General features: G+C 37.8%; 1 protein-coding gene across 4 annotated transcripts in view; it reads right to left on the bottom strand.

Annotated features, from left to right (window-relative positions):
• EXOC6B (exocyst complex component 6B) overlaps positions 1 to 23996 on the bottom strand; it is a 677279-nt gene that overhangs the window by 185632 nt on the left and 467651 nt on the right. For all 4 annotated transcript variants that reach the window (XM_032178396.2, XM_032178398.2, XM_058428899.1 and 1 more), the window contains one exon: positions 22120 to 22261. In XM_032178396.2, coding sequence (XP_032034287.1) covers positions 22120 to 22261 — 142 coding nt within the window. The remainder of the gene's footprint in view (positions 1 to 22119; positions 22262 to 23996) is intronic.

Raw genomic sequence — 23996 nt, 5'->3', positions numbered from 1 at the left:
GGCTGTAGTGTGCTACGATTGCCCCTGTGAATAGCCATCATACTCCAGTCTGGGCAACATAGCAAGATCCTGTATCTTAAACAAAAAAACAAACTAACTAACATTACCCCAAAGTAAATAGTATAAGGCAGACTATATGAGAGAGTCCCGTCTTAAAGAATCACATATAAAGTTTCTTTTAGTAAAAAATTATTGACCTTTTTACATGGCCATTGACTTTACAAGAGCCCCTGATAGCAAACACCCAAAGCCTGCTTTCTGCTTGCATATACTCTGAATATAGTAGTCTTCCCCTTATCTGCCATTTCGCTTTCCATGGTTTCAGTCATCTATGGTCAACCACTGACTGAAAATATTATATCGCTGCCCTTGCATTGTGGGGCCATTATTGGTGTAAAATAAGAGTCACTTGAACACAAGTACTGCCATACTAAGAGAGCAGAACTGAGAACTGAGACGGCCACTAAGTGACCAACGATTAACAGGTAGGTAGCATATAGAGCGTGAATACACTGGACAAAGGGATGATTCATTTCCCTAAGTGGGACAGTCAAGATTTCATCACACCACTCAGAATGGTGCCCAATTTAAAATGTGTGAATTGTTGACTTCTGGAATTCTCTTCACTTCATCTCATCACACAGGCATTTTATCATCTGACATCAACATAAAAAGATGAAGGGTGAGTATAGTACAGTAAGATATTTTGAGGGAGAGACACCATATTTATATTACATAATAGCATATTGTTATAATTGTTCTATTTTATTATTGTTGTTCTTAATATCTTATTGTACCTAATTTATAAACTAAACTTTAACATAGGGAGGCATGTATAGGAAAAAGCATAGTATATATAGTTATGTGTTGTATAATGATGTTTTAGTCAACAATCAATTGTATATATGATGGTGGTCCCATAAGATTATAATGGAACTGGGCTGGGTATGGTGGCTCATGCCTGTAATCCCAGCACTTTGACAGGCCAAGGCAGGTAGGTCACTTGAGGCCAGGAGCTTGAGACCAGCCTGGCCAACATGGTGAAACCTTGTCTCTAAAAAAAATACAAAAATTAGCCAGGCGTGGTGGTGCACACTTTTAATCCCAGCTACTTAGGAGGCTGAAGCAGAAGGATCACTTAAACTCAGAAGGCAGAGGTTGCAGTGAGCCAAGATAGTGCCACCACACTCCAGCCTGGGCAATAGAGCAAGACTGTCTAAAAAAAAAAAAGATGATAATGGAACTGAAAAATTCCTATTGCCTAGTGACGCTGTAGCCATTGTAATGTCATAGTGTAACACATTACCTCTTCTGTTTAGATACACAAATTCTTACCACTGACTGTGTTACAACTGCCTATGGTATCTAGTACTATACATGCTGTACAGGTTTGTAGCCTAGGTGTGTAGCAGGCTATATACCATTTAGGTTTGTATAAGTACATTATATGATGTTCACACAACAATGAAACCATCTTACGAAGCACTTCTCAGAACACATTCATGTCACTAAGCAATGTACAACTGTATAAGGTTGAGTACTATCCATGGTTTCAGGCATCCACTGAGGCTCTTGGAATATATACTGCATAGATAAGAGGGGACTACTGTGTAAGTCCCCTGGTAAACATGGCATAATACATAACTATAATGACAACTATATAAACATATTTAATATTTATCTAATAATTACAATATGTATTTATGTTCTGTCATCTGTAAAGCATTTCACAGGCATTATCTCATTTAATATTTATAACAACTCTCCACAGACATAAAGCTATCCACATGATCCCCCTTCTCATAATAAATCTTAATATCTTGGAACTAAATGGAAATTCAGAGATCACCTAGTCCACCTTTCTCATTTTATAAATGAGGAGCCCAAAGCCCAAGCAAGGTTTAATGAATACCCAAGACCAAGACCATAGCTAGTCGTTGGCAAGATTGAAGTTGTAATACAATGACCTCCAGCCCAGTACTCTTTCCAATGATGATGATGGCTGCTAACAATTACTGAGCATTTACAATAGCAATTATTCACTTAGTTATCACATGTCTATGAGATAGGTACTAATATAACTTCTTTTTACAAATGAAAAAAATAAGGTTTAGAGAAGTTGAGTATGCCCAAACTATTAAATTGAAGATCCAGGTTTTAAAGGACAATCTATTTCTATCACCTAATATTTTAATTATTACGTATTATATTGCTGGCATATTAAGAATTGACTGTTGGTGGTAAATATGGTTTTATAATCCATCCAAATTTGTGGTAGGATGTATGTACTAAAATTGCCATTCATCAACTCTCCAGTTCCATACCATGCTAACAGAACATTCCTTAAGATTACAACCACATCCTAGTTTTCTCTATTACTCACATCTCATGATATCTATCCTGAGCTACTTACTACCTCAACTCCCTCCCATCTTCAGAGCTGACCAAACAGATCTAGAGACTGAAGTAATTGCTAATTGCATCATGTTTATTCACTCAAAAAATATTTATTATTAAAGTACCATATGGCGGGCACTATGCTAAGTCCTAAGGAGATAGGACTGGGTGGGGCAGACAAGATCCTTGTCCTAACTAATCTACTGTTTACCTTTTTCTTAGACTCTGTGAAATGCGTATATTTAAAATAAGCCCTCCTTTATTCTTGAACTGGTTTGAATAGATTTTTGCTCCTTGCTCTATTGTTTGAATGTTAGTGTCCACTCTAAAATTCATGGTGAAATTTAATCTTCAGTGCAACAGGAGTAAGACGTAAAGTTTTTAGGAGGTGATTAGGGCATAAGGGCTCAGCCATCATGAATGGGATTGGTAATCTTATAAAAGGAATGGAGAAAACTAGCTAGGCCCTTTTTGCCCTTCTACCTCTTCTACCTTGTGAGGTCACAGCATTTGAACCCTCCAGAGGATGCGGCAATAAGTTGCCATCTTGGAAGCAGTTTTCAGGCCCTCACCAGACTAAACCTGACAATACCTTGATCTTAAACTTCCAGCCTCCAGAACTGTAGGAAATAAATTTCTATTATTTATAAATTACCTAGTCCCAAGCATTTTGTTATAGCAGGACAAATGGACTAAGACAGTTGCAAATAAACATACTCTAATTAAGACAGCTTATTATTAGGGAATGAGTTGCCAAACAAAAGAGAAAGTAGAATGTTTGGAATTAGTTAGCAGGTAATGATAGGGAAAAGAGGATTGAGACTTCCCTTCTGATATGTATATTTGTCTGTAAATTTCTGTTTGTATATTTGTCCCCTCCAAATCTCATGTTGAAACACGATTCACAACGCTAAAGGTGAGGACTAGTGGGAGGTGTTTGGGTCATGGGAGCAGAGCCCTTATAAATGGCTTGGTGCCCTCCCCACAGTAATGAGTTCATGTGAGAGCTGGTTGTTTAAGAGTGTGGCTCCTCTCCCACTTCTCTTGCTCATTCTCTTGCCATGTGACATGGTGGCTCCCCCTTCTCTATCCACCATGAGCAGAAGCTTACTGAGGCCCTCACCAAAAGGAGATGCTGGCACCATGCTTCTTGTACAGCTTGCAGAACCATGAGCCAAATAAACTTCTTTTCTTTATAAATTAACCAGCCTCAGACACTCTTTTTTTATCAGATGGGGTTTTGCTCTGCCACCCAAGCTGGAGTGCAGTGGCACAATCTCAGCTCACGGCAACCTCCACCTCCCAGGCTCAAGCAATCCGCCCACCTCAGCCTCCCACATAGCTGGGACCACAAGCATGTGCCACTACGCCCAGCCAATTTTTGTATTTTTGGTAGAGTCAGGGTTTCGTCATGTTGGCCTGGCTGGTCTTAAACTCCTGAGCTCAAATGATCTGCCCACCTCAGCCTCCCAAAGCGCTAAGATTACAGGCGTGAGCCACTGCACCTGGACTTCTCAGATACTTCTTTATACTACAACTTCATTTCCCAGGATGGAAAGCCAACAGTCTGTGGAACATGGTAGCCAAGCTCATAATTAAGGTATTATCTTAAGTCACTTATGACCATGTTCCCACTGAGGGAGAAGCTATGGAGGACTAGTGTCTGCTGCCATTTATCAATTTAAAGAAATTGAGGAATATGAGCCATGTGATCACTTTTAACAACACTGGGTAACTTAAGATAAAAATGAGGCCAATTCTCGTCCTTCCTAGAATGCCCATCTCAGGAATCTAAAGAAACACAGAACTATAATGAAGCTGTATTGCAGTAATCCCCTTCCTTCTGCAGCTGGATAGCTGAGAAAGCTGAAAATCAAATAAGTTGATTTCAAGTTTCTGTTGCCTTCATAATCCCATCATATTTTCTTGATAAATGCAAGGATAGTAAAAGAAATCATGGAACCTCAGGAGAATGGCATGAACCCGGGAGGCAGAGCTTGCAGTGAGTTGAGATCACACCACTACACTCCAGCCTGGGCGACAAAAGGAGACTCCATCTCAAAAAAAAAAAAAATTATGGAACTTTGATCCCTTATTCTTCTCCAAAATACTTTCCATTGCAACCCCATTCCCAGAGAAGAGTAGCATTTTGCTCTGCTATGCTGTGTCCCTTACTGAATCTTGTCTTGTAACTAGGATCTACATACAACATGTGTTAAGGATGAAAAGAAAAATAAGAGTAGAGAAGAAAAGAATTATATCCAGAAGGAAATGTAAGAGTTTTCTAGGTAAAAACAGGGAAAACTGCGTGGTTATGCATTTTGCACTACTTCTTCAAGGACGACTAAACATAATTTTGATTGACAACTTAATTACTCTAGGACATCTCACTGGAGAAGTTTGATTTAATGTAGTAACTAGTAGTTACTTTCACAGTTTGCTGATGTAAAGGTCCCTTTGCATAATATAAACTTGAAAGGCTGCAGAGGAAAAATGCTGGTGTGGATCTGTCATATATGCTTGCCCTATGTTTCTCACCAGGGTCCTCAGGACTCTCCACTATTCCCTTTTCCTTACATTAGGAAAAGATCGGTAATGGAATGCCTGAAGCCCTGTGAGGGAATCTCGGACCAATGGTGGATAATTAATTATACGGAACTGGAGAGGCAAGAATAGCTGGGCTCAAGTAGTGGAGAAAACAAAATGAAGTAGGCAGAGTTATGCCAATTGGTAGTTGTTGATGCCTGGTACCTAGGGTTCAGTGAGATCTCTTTATAAAGATTCTTTAGTTCTGATGTCCCAGTGACAAAACCATAAGCAAGCCTGTTAAGGACTGCCTAGTTAATATTCACTAAAACATCTCACACCTGAGTCAGAGGAGAGTCAGCTATATCACAGACCTGTAGCCATTTATTTTTGTGAATATATACAAAGAGATGGAAACTTTCAAACTTTTCAGGAACTATCGGATACTGATTTTGCAATAAAATAAATTCTCCAGGGATGATGTGATCTTTCAGTCAGTGTGAGGAGGTTAAGTAGTAAATGCTGTTCTGCCACTAGTATATATCACAATAGACTCAGTGAGATCAAGAATTTACTCTGAAGTTGTTTCCCTAAATCCTGTGTTTAGGCAAATCTCTACATTGGTTTCCTTACCTGTAGAGTGAGGGTTATTATGGTAAGAATGGTGATATGGAAGGCTTTAGAAGCCCTTGTGCCCCTTCAAAAGAAGTAAACCAAAGAATATTTAATTGACCATCAAGATCTGAGAGACTGATAAGATGCATTCTATTCCTCTTTTTCATGGATCCAGTTTATACTGTGAAAAAGATTCATGGATCCCGGGAAATGATGGATTACATTACATTTAAAAAGATGCAATTGTTGCTACATTTCCTTGCAAAGAACTGTGTCTTGGATTTGGTTCAATTATATTTTTAATGTACCAATCTTTTCAATAATTTAGGGAGCTATGCAGGTAATTGAAAACTGAAAATGTTTAACATTGTAGACCATAAATCAGTAGAAATATAAAGAAAACACACAAAGGCATACAGATAAAGAAATAATTATAATAAATTATAATAAATAACATTTCCATGGCTGTTTCAAATGATTCTATATATATTATCTCATTTGACTTTATAACAATAACGTAAGACAAATATAGCAGGAATTAGTATTTCTAGTTTATTGATGGGCTCAGAGAGGTTAAATGAATTGATTCATTCACCCTCGTGGCTTGAATTATCATACAAATATATGCTGAGGCTACCAAATCATCTCTACCATAGATTACTGCAATAGCCTTCTAACTAGTCTCTCAGGCTCCTGTGAAATGCAAGTTCCTTCCAAAAATACAAATCTAATAGAGTCACCCTCCTATTTAAAATCCATGATTTCTCATCTTATCTCCAGCCTCCAACCATGGTATTTTGCATAGAGTAGCGCCCACATATATCTGCTGACTGAATGAGCAGATTACTGAATTAATGCTGGTAACAAGTGGTTGAGCTGGAATATGAATCTAGACTTCTTCATTTTGAATATGCAAAGAGAAAGCTTAGGAAATTCCAAACCCAGACACAGACTGAATATCCTAGTGCATGAGAGATACAATAGCATAAGTGAGATCTAGAAGTTATTAGGCAATCAACACCTTCTGGTGTTTAAATCTCAGTTTCTCTGCCAGGATCCAGTGCTCTAATGTTTAAAACCAAATATAAAACATACAAACATACGGAGATCTAAGATGAAATCCATACAAAGCAGAAAAACACAGAGATCATTATCAATTTTTAAAGGAAAAGTGATGACTTCATCACACCTAGTAAATTTCAAGTGACTTCCATCTTGAAATTACCAAACCAGAGTTATTTGGTTTGGTAGCCTGTTAGCAAGAATTACCTAACAATAATACTCCTGTTATATAATGGCACCCTAAGCAGTAGTTACCATCTGTAGAAAACAGCTGAACTGACTGATTGCTTGTAAAATAATTAAGCTGCGAATTAGAAAATCATCAGTCCTGGATCATACTTTTTCAGGACAGCCATAGAAGTTTCACAGACAACTATCAAGAAGCAAAGTCAATTTATTATACCAAATTAAACCTAATAAATTCACAATCTGTGACAAAGTTTCAAGTACTCTGCAAAAGACCTGAGACATGCCGGATATGCTTAATATGAATTAGCAGATTTGCTAACTGCTGCTACTGATGATGATGATGATGACAAAAATAGGAGCAGCTAATAATTAGTGCATACTTAGTGCTTTACCACACAACGAAATACAGCCTTTCATGTATTTATCTCATTTGATCCAAACCCTCTCATCTTTATATTGTTCAGTACTATTATTATTCCTACTTCATAAATGGAGTTGTAAGGGGTTAAATAATTTACATATGGTAACGCTAAAAGTAAGTTGGAACCTGAATACATTCTGTTGAAGTGACTCTAAAATCTATATTCTTAATGACCGCACTATCCTAGCTGAGTATCTCAGGCTCTTGGTAGTGCATATAATACCTCTACGCATTTGGGACCTAAGAAAATGGCAGACCTGACCTCATATTCAAAAACACTCAAGGTATATTCACATTTCATCTTGTCCAGAGTTTGATTTATTTTAGGACCTATACAGTTCTTCCAAGGACTCACAGACAAAAAGGGAAAATACCTCATGCACACACCACTGGGTAGAAAGATGTAAGTGTTAATTATCTTGTCATTTGGGACTGCTTTTATACGCCTCTGTATAGTTACTTGAATTTTATGTACCATTTCTTTAAGTTTTTTTTATAGACCACTGAGCATCTAAAGAAAAAAAAATGGACGGGGGTGGTATAGGGAAAGACATAGAATAGAGTTCTTTCTTTTAAAGTAAAATAAATGTCCGTGGAAAATTTCTTGACAGACAAATTACTGCCAATCAGGAATGAAACATTAAATTCTAAATCAATGAACATTAGTGGCTCTACAATATATGAAGAAAAAAAATTTCACTGCTGATATTATGGTTATTCATGGACTGTCAAGCCCTTCAAATGTTGGCTTCAATTTGATTCTAAGTCTGAAAGGTTGTTACAAATACCAAATGGCTTTTCAGATAAGATATTGGCTCTCTGGAACCCCTTTTATATGGTTAACAAACTCTGTTGTGTTCCCACCTTTTCATTAAATGCTCTTTTAGTCTTAACGGAAAGCTGGCTCTGCATTAAGGATGTAGATTCTCCTACAGTTCTCTCAAGAAGAAGCTGCTCATTCAAAATCAGGCCATAAGATGGGCATTATTCTTACTCGTCAGTGTTTCTCCCAGTCCATCATCACTCCTCCTGAACGTGCATGTATTTCAGCTTTATCATCCTTCATCCCTGTTTATCTCTTATCTCTGTCAAAAATGTATTCTTGTAGTTGATCATTCCCAAAAATTCACCGGACTTTGTTATTTAACCAGTGGTATTGGTTGATTGCCTACACCAAAGCCCTTTCCTTCCTTTTCTTTATAAGAGAATGAGCTTCTACTTTTTCCTCAAAATTCAGAGAAGGATGACTTCATTCTCATCTCAAGAATCAATTTTGATTGGTTTAGCCAATCATTATGTTTTCAATCTCCTACTAAATAATTGGTTAAGACAGAGGAATGTGAAACAATTTTGGCTAAATAGAGGCAAGGAATGTGGCGGGCAACTTCTAGAAACAGTTCTGTTGCTATTGTATATTATCATGTCTAGGTGAAAGGCATGGGAGTGTGCTTATTTATGAATGGTAAGATTAGGGTAGTTTTTATTTTCTTCCTGTACTTTTCTTTTTTCCCCACCATTTTCCACAATGAATAGATATTACTTTCATTAAAAAAAAAACCTAAAAATCTTGAAAAGTATTCACTTGATTCTGCTACTGATTATGATAAACTAATAGGCACAGCACTTATCTTTCCAGTGTGAAAAAAATCCTGGAAACCTGGAAAACTGTACAAGGAGTCTAAAAGAATGGTTTTAGATACTGGACAAGAGGTAATGCAGAATTATGATCCCACAGACATAATGATACTGAGAGCAGGAAAGCAAGCAAGGCAAGCTAGCCTAGAGGCAGCTTCCAGGATGTGCTACAAAGCAGGCAAAGGGAGAGAACTGAAACAGAACATGGTTGTCTTACTGAGTTGAAAAGTCAGAGACTAGAGCCCAGGAGTTCAAGGCAACAAGTATTTACAGGACTGAGTATCAGAAAGGAGGATGCTTTCAAAAGAGAGCATCCAGGAAAACTACAGAAAGGTCCTTTCGGTATTTGGTGGAGTACTAATTTGTGTATGTAGGGGAGGCAATTACCAAAGGCTGGAGAAAGAACCATTAGAAATGAAAAGGAAAAGAATCTGTGAAAGTCTTACAGGGATGACCATACTTTGTGTTTCCACCAGCCAGAGTTTAAAGACCTCCAAGCTATCCAAAGTATCACGCAGAATTCTCTCCCAAGGGTACTGCTTTAGAACTGGTGACAAATTAGACCTAGACAAAAAGCTTCTATGGACCCACTAGATACTTAAGAGCAAGTCTTGAATGAATCCAATTGCAAATAACTAAAATCCATGTGAGAACAAAACATAATATTATTTAAAGGAATACAACACAGCATCCAACAATATGAAATGTAAAATTTCAGGAATCCAGTAAACAATGACCAGGATGCAAAGAAATAGGACAATAAGACCTATAATCAGGTGAACAATATCAATAACCTGGAAAATATACACATGATGGAACTGGTAGAATAGGACTGTTACATAGCTATTATAAGAATGTTCCACATGTTAACAAGGTAGAGGAACAGGAATATTATGAAGAAAGCAATGGAAGATATCAAAAAGAACCAAATGGAGTTCATATAAAAGTGAAAAAACAACACCTCAAATGACAAATACATTGAAATAGATAAACAGCAGAATAGATACTGCAAAAGGAAAGTTAAAAGAACTCAAAGACATCAATAGAAAGCATCCAAAATGAAATGCATAAAGAAGAAGATTGAAAAGAAAATAAACAGAGTATCGGTAACCTACAGGACAATGTGAAGTGGTCTAAAATATATGTAAAGGAAGTTTCAGACAAAAAGGAGAGATAGAAAAGATATTCAAAGAAATAATGGCAAAAGCCTTCTCAAATTTAATAAAAGGTATAAATTTGCATGTCCAAACTCAATGAATTCTAAGCAGAATTAACCTAAAGAATCCCACAGAAAAGACACAGCCTAATGAAATTGCTGAGAACTAGCGATGAAAATCTCAAAAAAGTAGAGAAAATGAGACATAATTTGTACAAAAGAACAAAGATAACGAAAAACTTATCATCAGAAACTATATCAATCAAAGAAAATAGTTAGAACTCTTTAAACTGTTGAAAGAAAAAAAAGCCCTCTTAACCTAGAATTCATTATACAGTGAAAACATCTTTCTGAAGATTTTACCAGAAAAAAAAGAGTTTAGAGAATTTAACATAAGTGGAATTGCACTATAATGTACATTGAAGGAAGCTCCTCAGTAGAATAAAAATGATATCAGATGGAAATCTGAATCTGCACAAAGATATGAAGAATGCAGAATATTGTAAACACATGGGTAATTATGAAATATATATTAATCATTTCTAGACATTTTATAAAATAAATGAGTGTTTAAAGAAAAGATGTAGTAATAATGTATTTTGGGGTTTATAGACTATGTAGAAGTAATATGTATAACAACAATAGCACAAAGGACAAAACATAGAAGAAAAACAATACTTTTATAAGATTCTTACATTAATGTAAAATGGCATAATATTATTTTAAGGTATTCTGTGTTAAAAAGGTATATTGTAAATCCAGGGACAATAACTAAAATATACAATAAAGAGTCTGAGGTAATAAACTATAGATCACATAAAAAACACTGGTTAATCTAAAGAAAAAAAGCAATGAAAGAAGAAAAATGAACAACGTATGAAAAAGGAAATAGAAAATGAATAGCAAGATGGTAGATTTAAGCCCAATCATATAGAAAATTACATTCAGGAGGTGGAACAAGATGGTAGAATATAAGATTACATCATTTGTCAGATCCCCCCTCCCCAACTCCACCTCTGCAGGAACACCAAATTTTAACATCTGCAGACAGAAAACCACTGGCACAAGAACCAAAAATCAGGTCAGCAATCACGCTACCTAGATTTTTACATCATATTGCTAAAAGAGGCATTGAAGATGGGCAGAAAGACAATCTTGTATTGCTGATGCCACCCCTCCCCCATCCCCTGGCAGTGGCTGAATGGCCTGGGGAGTTTGTACACATGGGGGAGGGAGAGTGCAGCAACTGGGGGCCTTTACATTGAACTCAGTGCTGCCCTGTCATAGTGGAGAAAAAAGTTGTGCTGGCTGGGCTCACTCAGAACCCACACATGGAGGGAACATTTGGACCAGCCCTAGCCAGAGGAGAATCATCCATTCTAGAGGTCAGAACTTGAGTTCTCAGCAAGCCTCATTACCACAGGCCAACATGCTCTGGGGTCCTGAGTAAACTTGAAAGACAGTCTAGAACACAAGGAATGCAACTCTTAGTGTTGGGCTGGGCTCACAGCCAGAAGATTAGGGTGGTATGTGACCTGGGCAGTAACCCAGCTAGGGCAGCTAAGGGAATGTTTGCGCCACCTCTCTGCCAATCCCAGGCAGTGCAGCTCATAGCTAGAAAATGAGTCCTTCCTTCTGCTTAAGTATAACAGAATAATGATAAAGGGGATATTACCACCGATCCCACAGAAATACAAACTACCATCAGAGAATACCATAAACACTTCTACGCAAATAAACTAGAAAATCTAGAAGAAATGGTTAAATTCCTCGACACATACACCCTCCCAAGACTAAACCAGGAAGAAGCTGAATCTCTGAATAGACCAATAACAGGCTCTGAAATTCAGGCAATAATTAATAGCCTACCAAAGAAAAAAGTCCAGGACCAGATGGATTCACAGACAAATTCTACCAGAGGTACAAGGAGGAGCTGGTACCATTCCTTCTGAAACTATTCCAATCAATAGAAAAAGAGGGAATCCTCCCTAACTCATTTTATGAGGCCAGCATCATCCTGATACCAAAGCCTAGCAGAGACACAACAAAAAAAGAGAATTTTAGACCAATATCCCTGATGAACATCGATGCAAAAATCCTCAATAAAATACTGGCAAACTGAATCCAGCAGCACATCAAAAAGCTTATCCACCACAATCAAGTGGGCTTCATCCCTGGGATGCAAGGCTGGTTCAATATATGCAAATCAATAAATGTAATCCAGCATATAAACAGAACCAAAGACAAAAACCACATGATTATCTCAATAGATGCAGAAAAGGCCTTTGACAAAATTCAACAACCCTTCATGCTAAAAACTCTCAATAAATTAGGTATTGATGGGACGTATCTCAAAATAATAAGAGCTATCTATGACAAACCCACAGCCAATATCATACTGAATGGGCAAAAACTGGAAGCATTCCCTTTGAAAACTGGCACAAGACAGGGGTGCCCTCTCTCACCACTCCTATTCAACATAGTGTTGGAAGTTCTGGCCAGGGCAATCAGGCAGGAGAAGGAAATAAAGGGTATTCAATTAGGAAAACAGGAAGTCAAATTGTCCCTGTTTTCAGATGACATGATTGTATATCTAGAAAACCCCATTATCTCAGCCCAAAATCTCCTTAAGCTGATAGGCAACTTCAGCAAAGTCTCAGGATACAAAATCAATGTGCAAAAATCACAAGCATTCTTATACACCAATAACAAACAAACAGAGAGCCAAATCATGAGTGAACTCCCATTCACAATTGCTTCAAAGAGAATAAAATACCTAGGAATCCAACTTACAAGGGACGTGAAGGACCTCTTCAAGGAGAACTACAAACCACTGCTCAATTAAATAAAAAAGGATACCAACAAATGGAAGAACATTCCATGCTGATGGGTAGGAAGAATCAATATCGTGAAAATGGCCACATTTCCCAAGGTAATTTATAGATTCAATGCCATCCTCATCAAGCTACCAATGACTTTCTTCACAGAATTGGAAAAAACTACTTTAACGTTCATATGGAACCAAAAAAGGGCCCGCATTGCCAAGTCAATCCTAAGCCAAAAGAACAAAGCTGGAGGCATCACGCTACCTGGCTTCAAACTATACTACAAGGCTATGGTAACCAAAACAGCAAGGTACTGGTACCAAAACAGAGATATAGACCAATGGAACAGAATAGAGCCCTCAGAAATAATGCCGCATATCTACAACTATCTGATCTTTGACAAACCTGACAAAAACAAGAAATGGGGAAAGGATTCCCTATTTAATAAATGGTGCTGGGAAAACTGGCTGGCCATATGTAGAAAGCTGAAACTGGATCCCTTCCTTACACCTTATACAAAAATTAATTCAAGATAGATTAAAGACTTAAATGTTAGACCTAAAACCATAAAAACCCTAGAAGAAAATCTAGGCAATACCATTCAGGACATAGGCATGGGCAAGGACTTCATGTCTAAAACACCAAAAGCAATGGCAACAAAAGCCAAAATTGACAAATGGGATCTCATTAAGCTAAAGAGCTTCTGCACAGCAAAAGAAACTACCATCAGAGTGAACAGGCAATCTACAGAATGGGAAACAATTTTTGCAATCTACCCATCTGACAAAGGGCTAATATCCAGAATCCACAAAGAACTCAAACAAATTTACAAGAAAAAAACAACCCCATCAAAAAGTGGACGAAGGATATGAACAGACATTTCTCAAAAGAAGACATTTATGCAGCCAAAAGACACATGAAAAAGTGCTCATCATCACTGGCCATCAGAGAAATGCAAATCAAAATCACAATGAGATATCATCTCACACCAGTTAGAACAGTGATCATTAAAAAGGTAGGAAACAACAGGTGCTGGAGAGGATGTGGAGAAACAGGAACACTTTTACACGTTGCTGGGACTGTAAACTAGTTCAACCATTGTGGAAGACAGTCTGGTGATTCCTCAGGGATCTAAAACTAGAAATACCATTTGACCCAGTCATCCCATTACTGGGTATATACCCAAAGGAATATAAATCATGCTGCTATAAAGACACATGCACACGTATGTTTATTGCGGCACTACTCACAATAGCAAAGACTTGGAACCAACCCAAATGTCCATCAATGATAGACTGGATTAAGAAAATGTGGCACATATACACCATGGAATACTATGCAGCCATAAAAAATGATGAGTTCATGTCCTTTGTAGGATGATGAAGCTGGAAACCATCATTCTCAGCAAACTATCGCAAGGACAAAAAACTAAACACCGCATGTTCTCACTCATAGGTGGGAATTGAACAATGAGAACACTTGGACACAAGAAGGGGAACATCACACACCGGGACCTGTTGTGGGGTAGCGGGAGGGGAGAGGTATAGCATTAGGAGATATACCTAATGTTAAATGATGAGTTAATGGGTGCAGCACACCAACATGGCACATGTATACATATGTAACAAACCTGACATTGTGCACATGTACCCTAGACCTTAAAGTATAATTAAAATATATATATATATATATATATATGATGAATTAGAGGACACAAAACAAAAAAAAAAAAAAAAGAAGAACAGAATAAAGAGGACTCTGTCATGTGTCCTGGATACCAGTTCAGCCACAGTAGGATAGGGCACCAGTCAGAGTCATGAGGTCTCCATTTCAGGCCCTAGAACACAAACCAATAACAAGTAACAAGATTGAAACCATAATAAAAAGTCTCCCAGTAGCCGGGCGCGGTGGCTCACGCTTGTAATCCCAGCACTTTGGGAGGCCGAGGCGGGCGGATCACGAGGTCAGGAGATCGAGACCATGGTGAAACCCCGTCTCTACCAAAAATACAAAAAATTAGCCGGGCGTGGTGGCGGGCGCCTGTAGTCCCAGCTACTCGGAGAGGCTGAGGCAGGAGAATGGCGTGAACCCGGGAGGCGGAGGTTGCAGTGAGCCGAGATCACGCCACTGCACTCCAGCCTGGGCGACAGAGCAAGACTCCGTCTCAAAAAAAAAAAAAAAAAAAAAAAAAAGTCTCCCAGTAAAGAGAAGCCTGGAACCCAATTCACTTCAGAGTTCTATCAAACATCTAAAGAAGAACTAATACTAATCCTACTCAAACTGTTATGAAAAATAGAGGAAGGAATACTTCCAAACTCATTCTACAAGGTCAGTGTTACCCTGATACTAAAATCAAAGACACATCAAAAAAGAAAACTACAGGCCAACATCTCTGATGAATACTGACATAAAAATTCTCAACAAAATACTAGCAAACTGAATTCAATAATACATTAAAAATATCATTCATCATGACCAAGTGGGATTTATCCCTGGGATGCAAGGATGGTTCAACATACACAAGTCAATCAATGTGATACAATGTATGAAGAGAATGGAGGACAAGAACCATATGATCCTTCCAACTGATGCTGAAAAGCATTTGATAAAATTCAACATCCCTTCATGGTAAAAATCCTAAAAAATCTGGGTATTAACATTACCTCAACAAAATAAAAGACATGTATGACAGATCCACAGCTAGTATCATACTAAATGGAGAAAAACCAAAAGCTCTTTCTCTAAGAAGCGAAACACAACTAGGATGCCAACTTTCACCATTGTTATTCAACATAGTACTGAAAGTCCTATAGAGCAATTAAACAAGAGAAAGAAAAAAGGGTCATCCAACTCAAAAAGGAAGAGGTCAAATTATCCTTCTTTGCAGACGATATGATATTATATTTAGAAAAACCTAAAACCTCCACCAAAAAAATGATAAGAACTGATAAATTCAATAAAGTTGCAGGATACAGAATCAGCATACAAAAGTCAGTGCCAGTTCTATATGCCAACAGTGAACAATCTGAGGAAGAAATAAAAAAGTAATGCCCTTTATAATAGCCACAAATAAAAGTAAATACCTAGGAATTTACTTAGCCAAAGAAGTAAAAGATCTTACAAACTATAAAATACTGATGAAAGAAATTAAAGAGGACACACACAAAAAAAATGCAAAGATATTGCATGGTCATGGATTGGAAGACACAATAGTGTTAAAATGCCCATATTACCCAAAGCAATCTATAGGTTCAATGCAATTCCTATCAAAGTACCAATGACATTCTTTACAGAAATAGAAAAAACAATCAAAAAATTTATATGGAAATATAAAAGACCCAGAATGGCCAAAGCTATCCTGAGCAAAAAGAACAGAACTGGAGGAATCATATTACCTAACTTCAAATCATACTACAGAGCTATAATAATAAAAACAGCATGGTACTGGCATTAAATCAGACACACAGACCAATGGAACAGAACAGAGAACCCAGAAAAAAATCCACATATCTATAGTAAATTCCTTTTAGACAAATGTGTCAAGAACACACACTGGCTGGACGTGGTGGCTCACACCTGTAATCCCAGCACTTTGGGAGGCCGAGGTGGGTGGATCATGAGGTCAGGAGATCAAGACCATCCTGGCTAACATGGTGAAACCCTGTCTCTACTAAAAATACAAAAAAATAGGCGGGTATGGTGGCATGCACCTGTAGTCCCAGCTAATCTGGAGACTGAGGCAGGAGAATTGCTTGAACCCAGGAGGCAGAATTGCAGTGAGCCAAGACTGCACCATTGCACTCCAGCCTGGGTGACAAAGCAAGACTCTGTCTCAAAAAAGGAACACACACTGAGGAAAAGACAGTCTCTTCAATAAATTATGGTTGGAAAACTAGAAATCCATATGCAAAATAATGAAACTAGACCCCTATCTCTTGCCATATACAAAAAGCAAATCAAAATGAATTAAAGACTTTAAAATCTAAGACTTCAAACTATGAAAAGACTACAAGAAAACATTGAGGAAACTCTTCAGGATATCAGTATGGGAAGACTTTTTTTTTTTTTTTTTTGAGATGGAGTCTCGCTGCAATGCCCAGGCTGGAGTGCAATGGCACAATCTCAGCTCACTGCAACCTCCACCTCCCGGGTTCAAGCAATTCTCCTGCCTCAACCTCTCGAGTAGCTGAGATCACAGGCATGCATCACCATGGCCAGCTAATTTTTGTGATTTTAGTAGAGAAGGCGTTTCACCATATTGGCCTGACTGGTCTGGAACCCCTGACCTCAAGTGATCCACCCACCTCAGCCTCCCAAAGTGCTAGGATTACAGGTGTGAGCCACTGTGCCTGGCCTGGGCAGACATTTCTTAATTAATACCTCATAAGCACAGGCAACCAAAACAAAAATGGACAAATAGAATCACATCAAGTTAAAAAGCTTATGCACAGCAAAGGAAATAATCAACAAAGTGAAGAGACAACCCACAGAGTAGTAGAAAATATTTGCATACTATCCATCTCAGAATTAATAACCCAAATATATAAGGAGACAAAACATTCTATAGGAAAAAACTAATAACCCAATTTAAAAATCAGCAAAAGAATTGAATAACTATTTCTCAAAAGAACACATACAAATGGCAAACAGGTATATGAAAAGGTGCTCAACATAATTGACCATTAGAGAAATGTAAATCAAAACTACAATGACATAGCACTTCACTCCAGTTAAAATGTCTTTTATCCAAAACACAGGCAATAATAAATGCTGGAAAGGATGTGGAGAAAAGGAAACCTTCATATACTGTTGTTGTGAATGTGAATTAGTATAACCACTATGGAGATGGTGTGGTGGCTCATGCCTGTAATCCCAATACTTTGGAAGGCCGAGGCGGGTGGATCACAGGTCTGGAGTTCAAGACCAACCTGGGCAACATGGTGAAACTCTATCTCTGCTAAAAAAATACAAAAATTAGCCAGGCATGGTGGTTAAGCCTGGGAGGCAAACATTGCAGTAAGCCAAGTCATGCCACTGCATAGCCTGTGCCTCCAGAGAGAGACCCTGTCTCAAAAAAAAATTTTTTTTAAAAATCCACTATGGAGAATAATTTGGAAGTTCCCAAAAAAAGTAAAAATAGAGATATCATAAGATCCAGATCCAGTAATCCCACTGCTAGGTATTTATTCAAATGAAAGAAAATCAGTATATCAAAGAGATTTTATATCTGCACTCTCATATTTGTTGCAGCACCATTCACGATAGCCAAGATTTGGAAGCAACCTAATTGTCTATCAACAGATACATGGAGAAAGAAATTGTGGTACTTACACACAATGGAGTACTATTCAGCCACAAAAAATAATGAAATCCTGTCACTTGTAACAGTGATCCTGTCATTTTAATGAACTGGAGGTAATTATGGTAAGTGTTAAACCAGGCACAGAAGGACAAACATTGCATGTTCTCACTTATACGTAGGATCTAAAAATCAAAACAATTAAACTCATGAAGATAGAGAGTAGAAGGATGGTTATCAGAGGCTGGGAAGCACAGCGTTGAGAGGGAAGGTGGGGATGGTTAATGAGTACAAAATAGTTAGAAAAATGAATAAGACCTAGTATTAGCACAACAGGGTGGCAATAGTCAAAATAATTTAATGGTACATTTTAAAATAACTATGAGTATGATTAGATTGTATCGCAAGGACAAAAAACCAAACACCGCATGTTCTCACTCATAGGTGGGAATTGAACAATGAGAACACATGGACACAGGAAGGGGAACATCACACTCCGGGGACTGTTGTGGGGTGGGGGGAGGGGGGAGGGATAGCATTAGGAGATATACCTAATGCTAAATGACGAGTTAATGGGTGCAGCACACCAACATGGCACATGTATACATATGTAACAAACCTGCACATTGTGCACATGTACCCTAAAACTTAAAGTATAATAATAATAAAGTAAAATAAAATAAAAAATAAAAATGGGTAAAAGACCTGAATGGACGTTTCTCAAAAGAAGATATGCATATGGCCAACAGGAATATGAAAAGATGATCAGAATCACTAATTATCAGTGAAAGGCAAATTAAAACCATAATGACACATCAATTCAAACCTAATAGAATAGCTACTGTCAAAAAGACAAGAAATAACAAGTGTTGAAAAGGATGTGAAAAAAAGGAAATCCTTGTGCATTATTGGTGGAAATGTAAATTAGTACATCCATTAAGAAAAACAGTATGGGCCGGGCGCAGTGGCTCACGCTTGTAATCCCAGCACTTTGGGAGGCCGAGGCGGGTGGATCACGAGGTCAGGATACCGAGACCACGGTGAAACCCCGTCTCTACTAAAAGTACAAAAAAAAAATTAGCCGGGCGTGGTGGTGGGCGCCTGTAGTCCCAGCTACTCGGAGAGGCTGAGGCAGGAGAACAGCGTGAACCCGGGAGGCGGAGCTTGCAGTGAGCCGAGATTGCGCCACTGCACTCCAGCCTGGGCGACAGAGCGAGACTCCGTCTCAAGAAAAAAGAAAAACAGTATGGGAATTCCTCAAGTAGTTTTAACATATACAACTACCATATGATACAGCAATCCCACTACTGAGTATATATCCAGAGGAGATGAAATCAGTTTGTCAAAAAGTATCTGCACTCCTATGTTCATTGTAGCATTATCGCAATAGCCAAGATATGGAATCAATCTAAGTGTATATCAATAGAGGAATGCATAAAGAAAATTCAATATAAATAGACAATGAAATGTGGAATATTATTCAGACTTTAAAAAGATGGAAATCCTGTCATTTGTGACAACATGGATGAACCTGGAGGACCTAATGTTTAGTAAGAAAAGGCACAGAAAGACAAATAGTGCATAATCTCACCTATACATGGAATCTACAAAAGTTGAACTCATAGAGGTAGACAGCAGAATGGTGACTGCCAATGAACTCAGAAGTTGATTCATATTGGTCAAATAATACAAAATTTCAGTTAGATAGGAGAAATACGTGCAAGAGATCTATTATACAACACTGTGACTTTAGTTAATAACATGTACTGAAATCTTGAAAATTGCTGAGACTTTGTTTTTTAACCACCTAAAAATGTATATGAAGTAATACATATATTAACTAGCTCAATTTAGCCATTCCACAAGTATACATATTTCAAAACGACAAATGTACATGATGAACATATACAATTAAGAAAAAAAAAACAGAGGAGCTCCTCCTCTAGAGCTTTGAGTAGCACTCTTAAGACCTCATCTTCTGCGGTCTTACTGAATGCAAAAGATGTTTAGCTGGACTCTTCCATTCTGGTTGGTCAGAATTCCAATGTTTCCGTGTATGTTTCCAGTGACCTTTGGCACCCTTATTCATCTCACAGACCGCCAGTGGCTGTTCTCTGCCAAGCCTCACAGAGTTTCACTCTGCACATGGCTACTAAATTTTTTTACCAAAGACTCAAGGGCTCTCCAGTGCTGATTAATAGAACTACTTCTTTGAACAACTCCCTGCTCTCTGGTACCTTGCTCCACCAATCCCAGCTGTCACACCAGCCCTATATGCCAGTCCCTGGGATTTTGCTTTTGTGTTTTCTGTGTAAAAACACTGCTTTTGCCGGGCGCGGTGGCTCACGCTTGTAATCCCAGCACTTTGGGAGGCCGAGGCGGGCGGATCACGAGGTCAGGAGATCGAGACCACGGTGAAACCCCGTCTCTACTAAAAATACAAAAAAATTAGCCGGGCGTGGTGGCGGGTGCCTGTAGTCCCAGCTACTCGGAGAGGCTGAGGCAGGAGAATGGCGTGAACCCAGGAGGCGGAGCTTGCAGTGAGCCGAGATTGCGTCACTGCACTCCAGCCTGGGCGACAGAGCGAGACTCCGTCTCAAAAAAACAAACAAACAAACAAACAAAAAAAAACACTGCTTTTTGTTTGGGCTCTACTTTCCTGTGTTACTGTTTAGACAGTGTCCCCAGACAGAAAAATAGAGAATGGCAAGATTACCTTATGTGTTTCCCCTTCTTTGAAGGATCACAGCCTTTTCATGTCTTCTGTCTAATGCATGAATAGAGTTGCTTCATGTAGTTTATCCAATTTTACAATTGTTTATGGCAAAAGGGTAACTTTGATAACTCTTACTCTGTGATGGCTATAACTGGATGTCCTATTAATGCCTTTTTAAATTAAAAATAGCACTGCCAATAAAACCTTAATTTCCATACATCAAAAGTCAACCAAAGGAAACCAATAAGTAGTAAAATAAAAATGTGGGGCAAGGGTGTGAGCAGACTCGTGTAATTTCCCATTATTTTAATTTTCTTAGAATAAAAAAAAAATTCCAAGAGTCATATCATTTCTTGTTCATTTTCATTTCTCACCAACAGCTCTTCATTCTTTCCTAACCAAAGCCTAATTTTGCATTCAACTTCGAGTAGGTGATTTAAGATGAGTCAACTATGCCAATAATGATGCTCCTATTTTACTTTGTCAGATACTCAATCTCCCAGCCTCCCATAGAGCTGGAAGTGATCATATGGCAGTGTTTTGTTCAATGAGACATACAGGAACGTTTGTCAGGGATCTCCTCAAAAGGTTCTTATTTTCTTAATAAAAGGAAAAGGTGAAGGCTGGTCCATTTCCTGTCTTGAATGTGGGTCTCTTCTGACTGTAATATACATGAGAATGAAGAGTTCACACTCTAATTATACCAAAGGCGGAGAAACGAAAGAGCCTGTGTCCATAATGACATCACTGAGCAACTAAACCTATACAGCAACTGACTGCCTTTGAGAAAAATGAAATTTATTTGTTTAAGCCACTCTAAGTTTTGTATTTCTTATAATAGAAAGCATTTCTGACTAATTAATGCACATACCATTCGTTCTTTACACTAATAAGAGTTTGCATATAAGATGTAGCTAGTTTTTAAATAGAATATTAGAAGAAAGTAGTTAGAAGCTGCAGTCTTTTGAAGCCTTTGGACCAATCAGGTTTTCTTTAGTGTCTATTAAATGCACGCCTCCCTTATATCACCCTATAGATTGCAAACTTCCTTGTAGCTAGAGATCTTCTGTTTTAAATATGAGTCTAAGCACTTCTGGGAGTTCAAATTAGCTTGCTGATAAACTCTATTTCTAGATGTTCTATAAGTTATCTCTGTTATCTAGGTATTCTTTGACTCCATTAGGAACAAGGACCCTAAACACCTAAAACTTTTCTTTCCCCCGACAGAAATGAGTTTGCTGGTAAGACAAACAAGCACAGGGATGGTCACTGTCTTACGTTCACATTCTCTGACGTCCAAGTTGAACTGCTGTAATGCTCCCAAGGTGAGCTGCCGCACTTCAGCTTCCAGCAAAAGTTGCATCAAGGATGTGGCTAAATGCTTGCAAGCTGACATACATGCTGTCTGGGCCACCTTTCCCTGAAACACAAGAGTGTAAATCATAAAGTTAATGCATCTAACATAAATTAAACTAAAATTTCAACAAAACTTAAAATTACTTCTTTTTCAATTAGGAATTTCCCTAAGGTTCTCCTCATCATAATACCCTTCCATTCAAATAATCTTGGAATTAAAGCATCTGATGGCAATCGTCTTATATAATAGCTCCGTCACCATCAGTCATGGTAGCTGTAGCACTAAGCTGAAATTCACAAAGCCCAGTTATTTAGTCAAGAATTACTTATTTTCTAAATTGACAGCAGACAAACAATATTCAGAATCTTAAGTAAAGTGAGAAACAATATTCTACAATATTGCAGAATACAATATTCTACAGAGAATACATTTCAAAAACTTCCTTTCAAATTAAAAAATTCTTAAAAATCAAATGTGAACAATAATCCCTACTGTATCTAGAAACCAGTGTTTACTACTTTATGATTTAACACATATAAAATAAAAATAATTATGGCCGGGAGCCGTGGCTCACGCCTGTAATACCAGCACTTTGGGAGGCCGAGGCGGGCGGATCACGAGGTCAGGAGATCGAGACCATCCTGGCTAACATGGTAAAACCCAATCTCTACTAAAAATACAAAAAAATTAGCCAGGCGTGGTGGCAGGCGCCTGTAGTCCCAGCTACTCAGAAGGCTGAGGCAGGAGAATGGCGTAAACCCAGGAGGCAGAGCTTGCAGTGAGCGGTGCCACTGCACTCCAGCCCGGGGGACAGAGCGAGACTCCGCCTCATAAAAGAGGAGAGGGGAGGGAAGGGGAGGGGAGGGGAGGGTTATTTAAAACAAAAGTTACCTGAAAAAAATAATTAAGGGGATGCATTTTGCTTTCTTAGAAAATACTGAGATTTATGAATATAAACCCTAGGTCAATTTTGAAAATATGGATTTTAAAATTAATATTTTAGTGTCTTCTTTAAAAGATTCAAAGTACTCTACATTTAGTGAATTATATAAATTTTATATCTGTTATTTATCATCTGTTTCAAAATACAGGATATGTTTTAAAAAGATGATGATCAAATTATTTAGTGAATCATCCTACTTTTTTGAAATAACAAAATATTTCAGCCATACAGAAAAATATAGAATCATAGGATAAATACTTAACATATCCCCTAAATATTACAAATACAGTTTAAGCCCCTGTGTGACCTCCTTAATCATGTTCCTCCCACTCCCCAGAGATGACCATTATTGGTATTAGGTATCCCATTTGTTTTTAAAAAGTTACTATTATGACAAGTATATAACCAGAAACAATATGTTGTATTATTTTACATATATTGAAACTTTCTTTTATATTATGTAGGTCCTTCTGCAACTTCCTTTTTCAGTTGAATATTATGAATGTGAAGATTTTGAAGTGTATTGCATCTAGTTGTAGTTTATTCCTTTAACTGTTCCATAGTATTCTTTTTTGGAAGTATACCACAATTTATTTGGCCATTCTTCTCATGCTGGAGATTTAAGTTATGTCTTTTTCTTTTGGCTATTATAAACAGAGCAAGTCAGTTCTAGTAAGAGATCATGAAAATGCAAGAGCATGACTACAGTGTCCCTTTTATATGTTTTTTCATATGTTATACTGGGCCAGGGTCTTCAATGAATCTAGCAGGCTTTAAAGAGAAAAACTATAAATAAATAATATCATAATACATTTTAAAATTTACATAATTTTATATACTTTGGATAATTTCTTT

The sequence above is a fragment of the Hylobates moloch genome, unplaced genomic scaffold (genome assembly GCF_009828535.3).
Source record: "Hylobates moloch isolate HMO894 unplaced genomic scaffold, HMol_V3 SCAFFOLD_15, whole genome shotgun sequence".
NCBI lineage: Eukaryota > Metazoa > Chordata > Mammalia > Primates > Hylobatidae > Hylobates > Hylobates moloch.
This window is presented reverse-complemented; position numbering and strand designations above follow the sequence as displayed.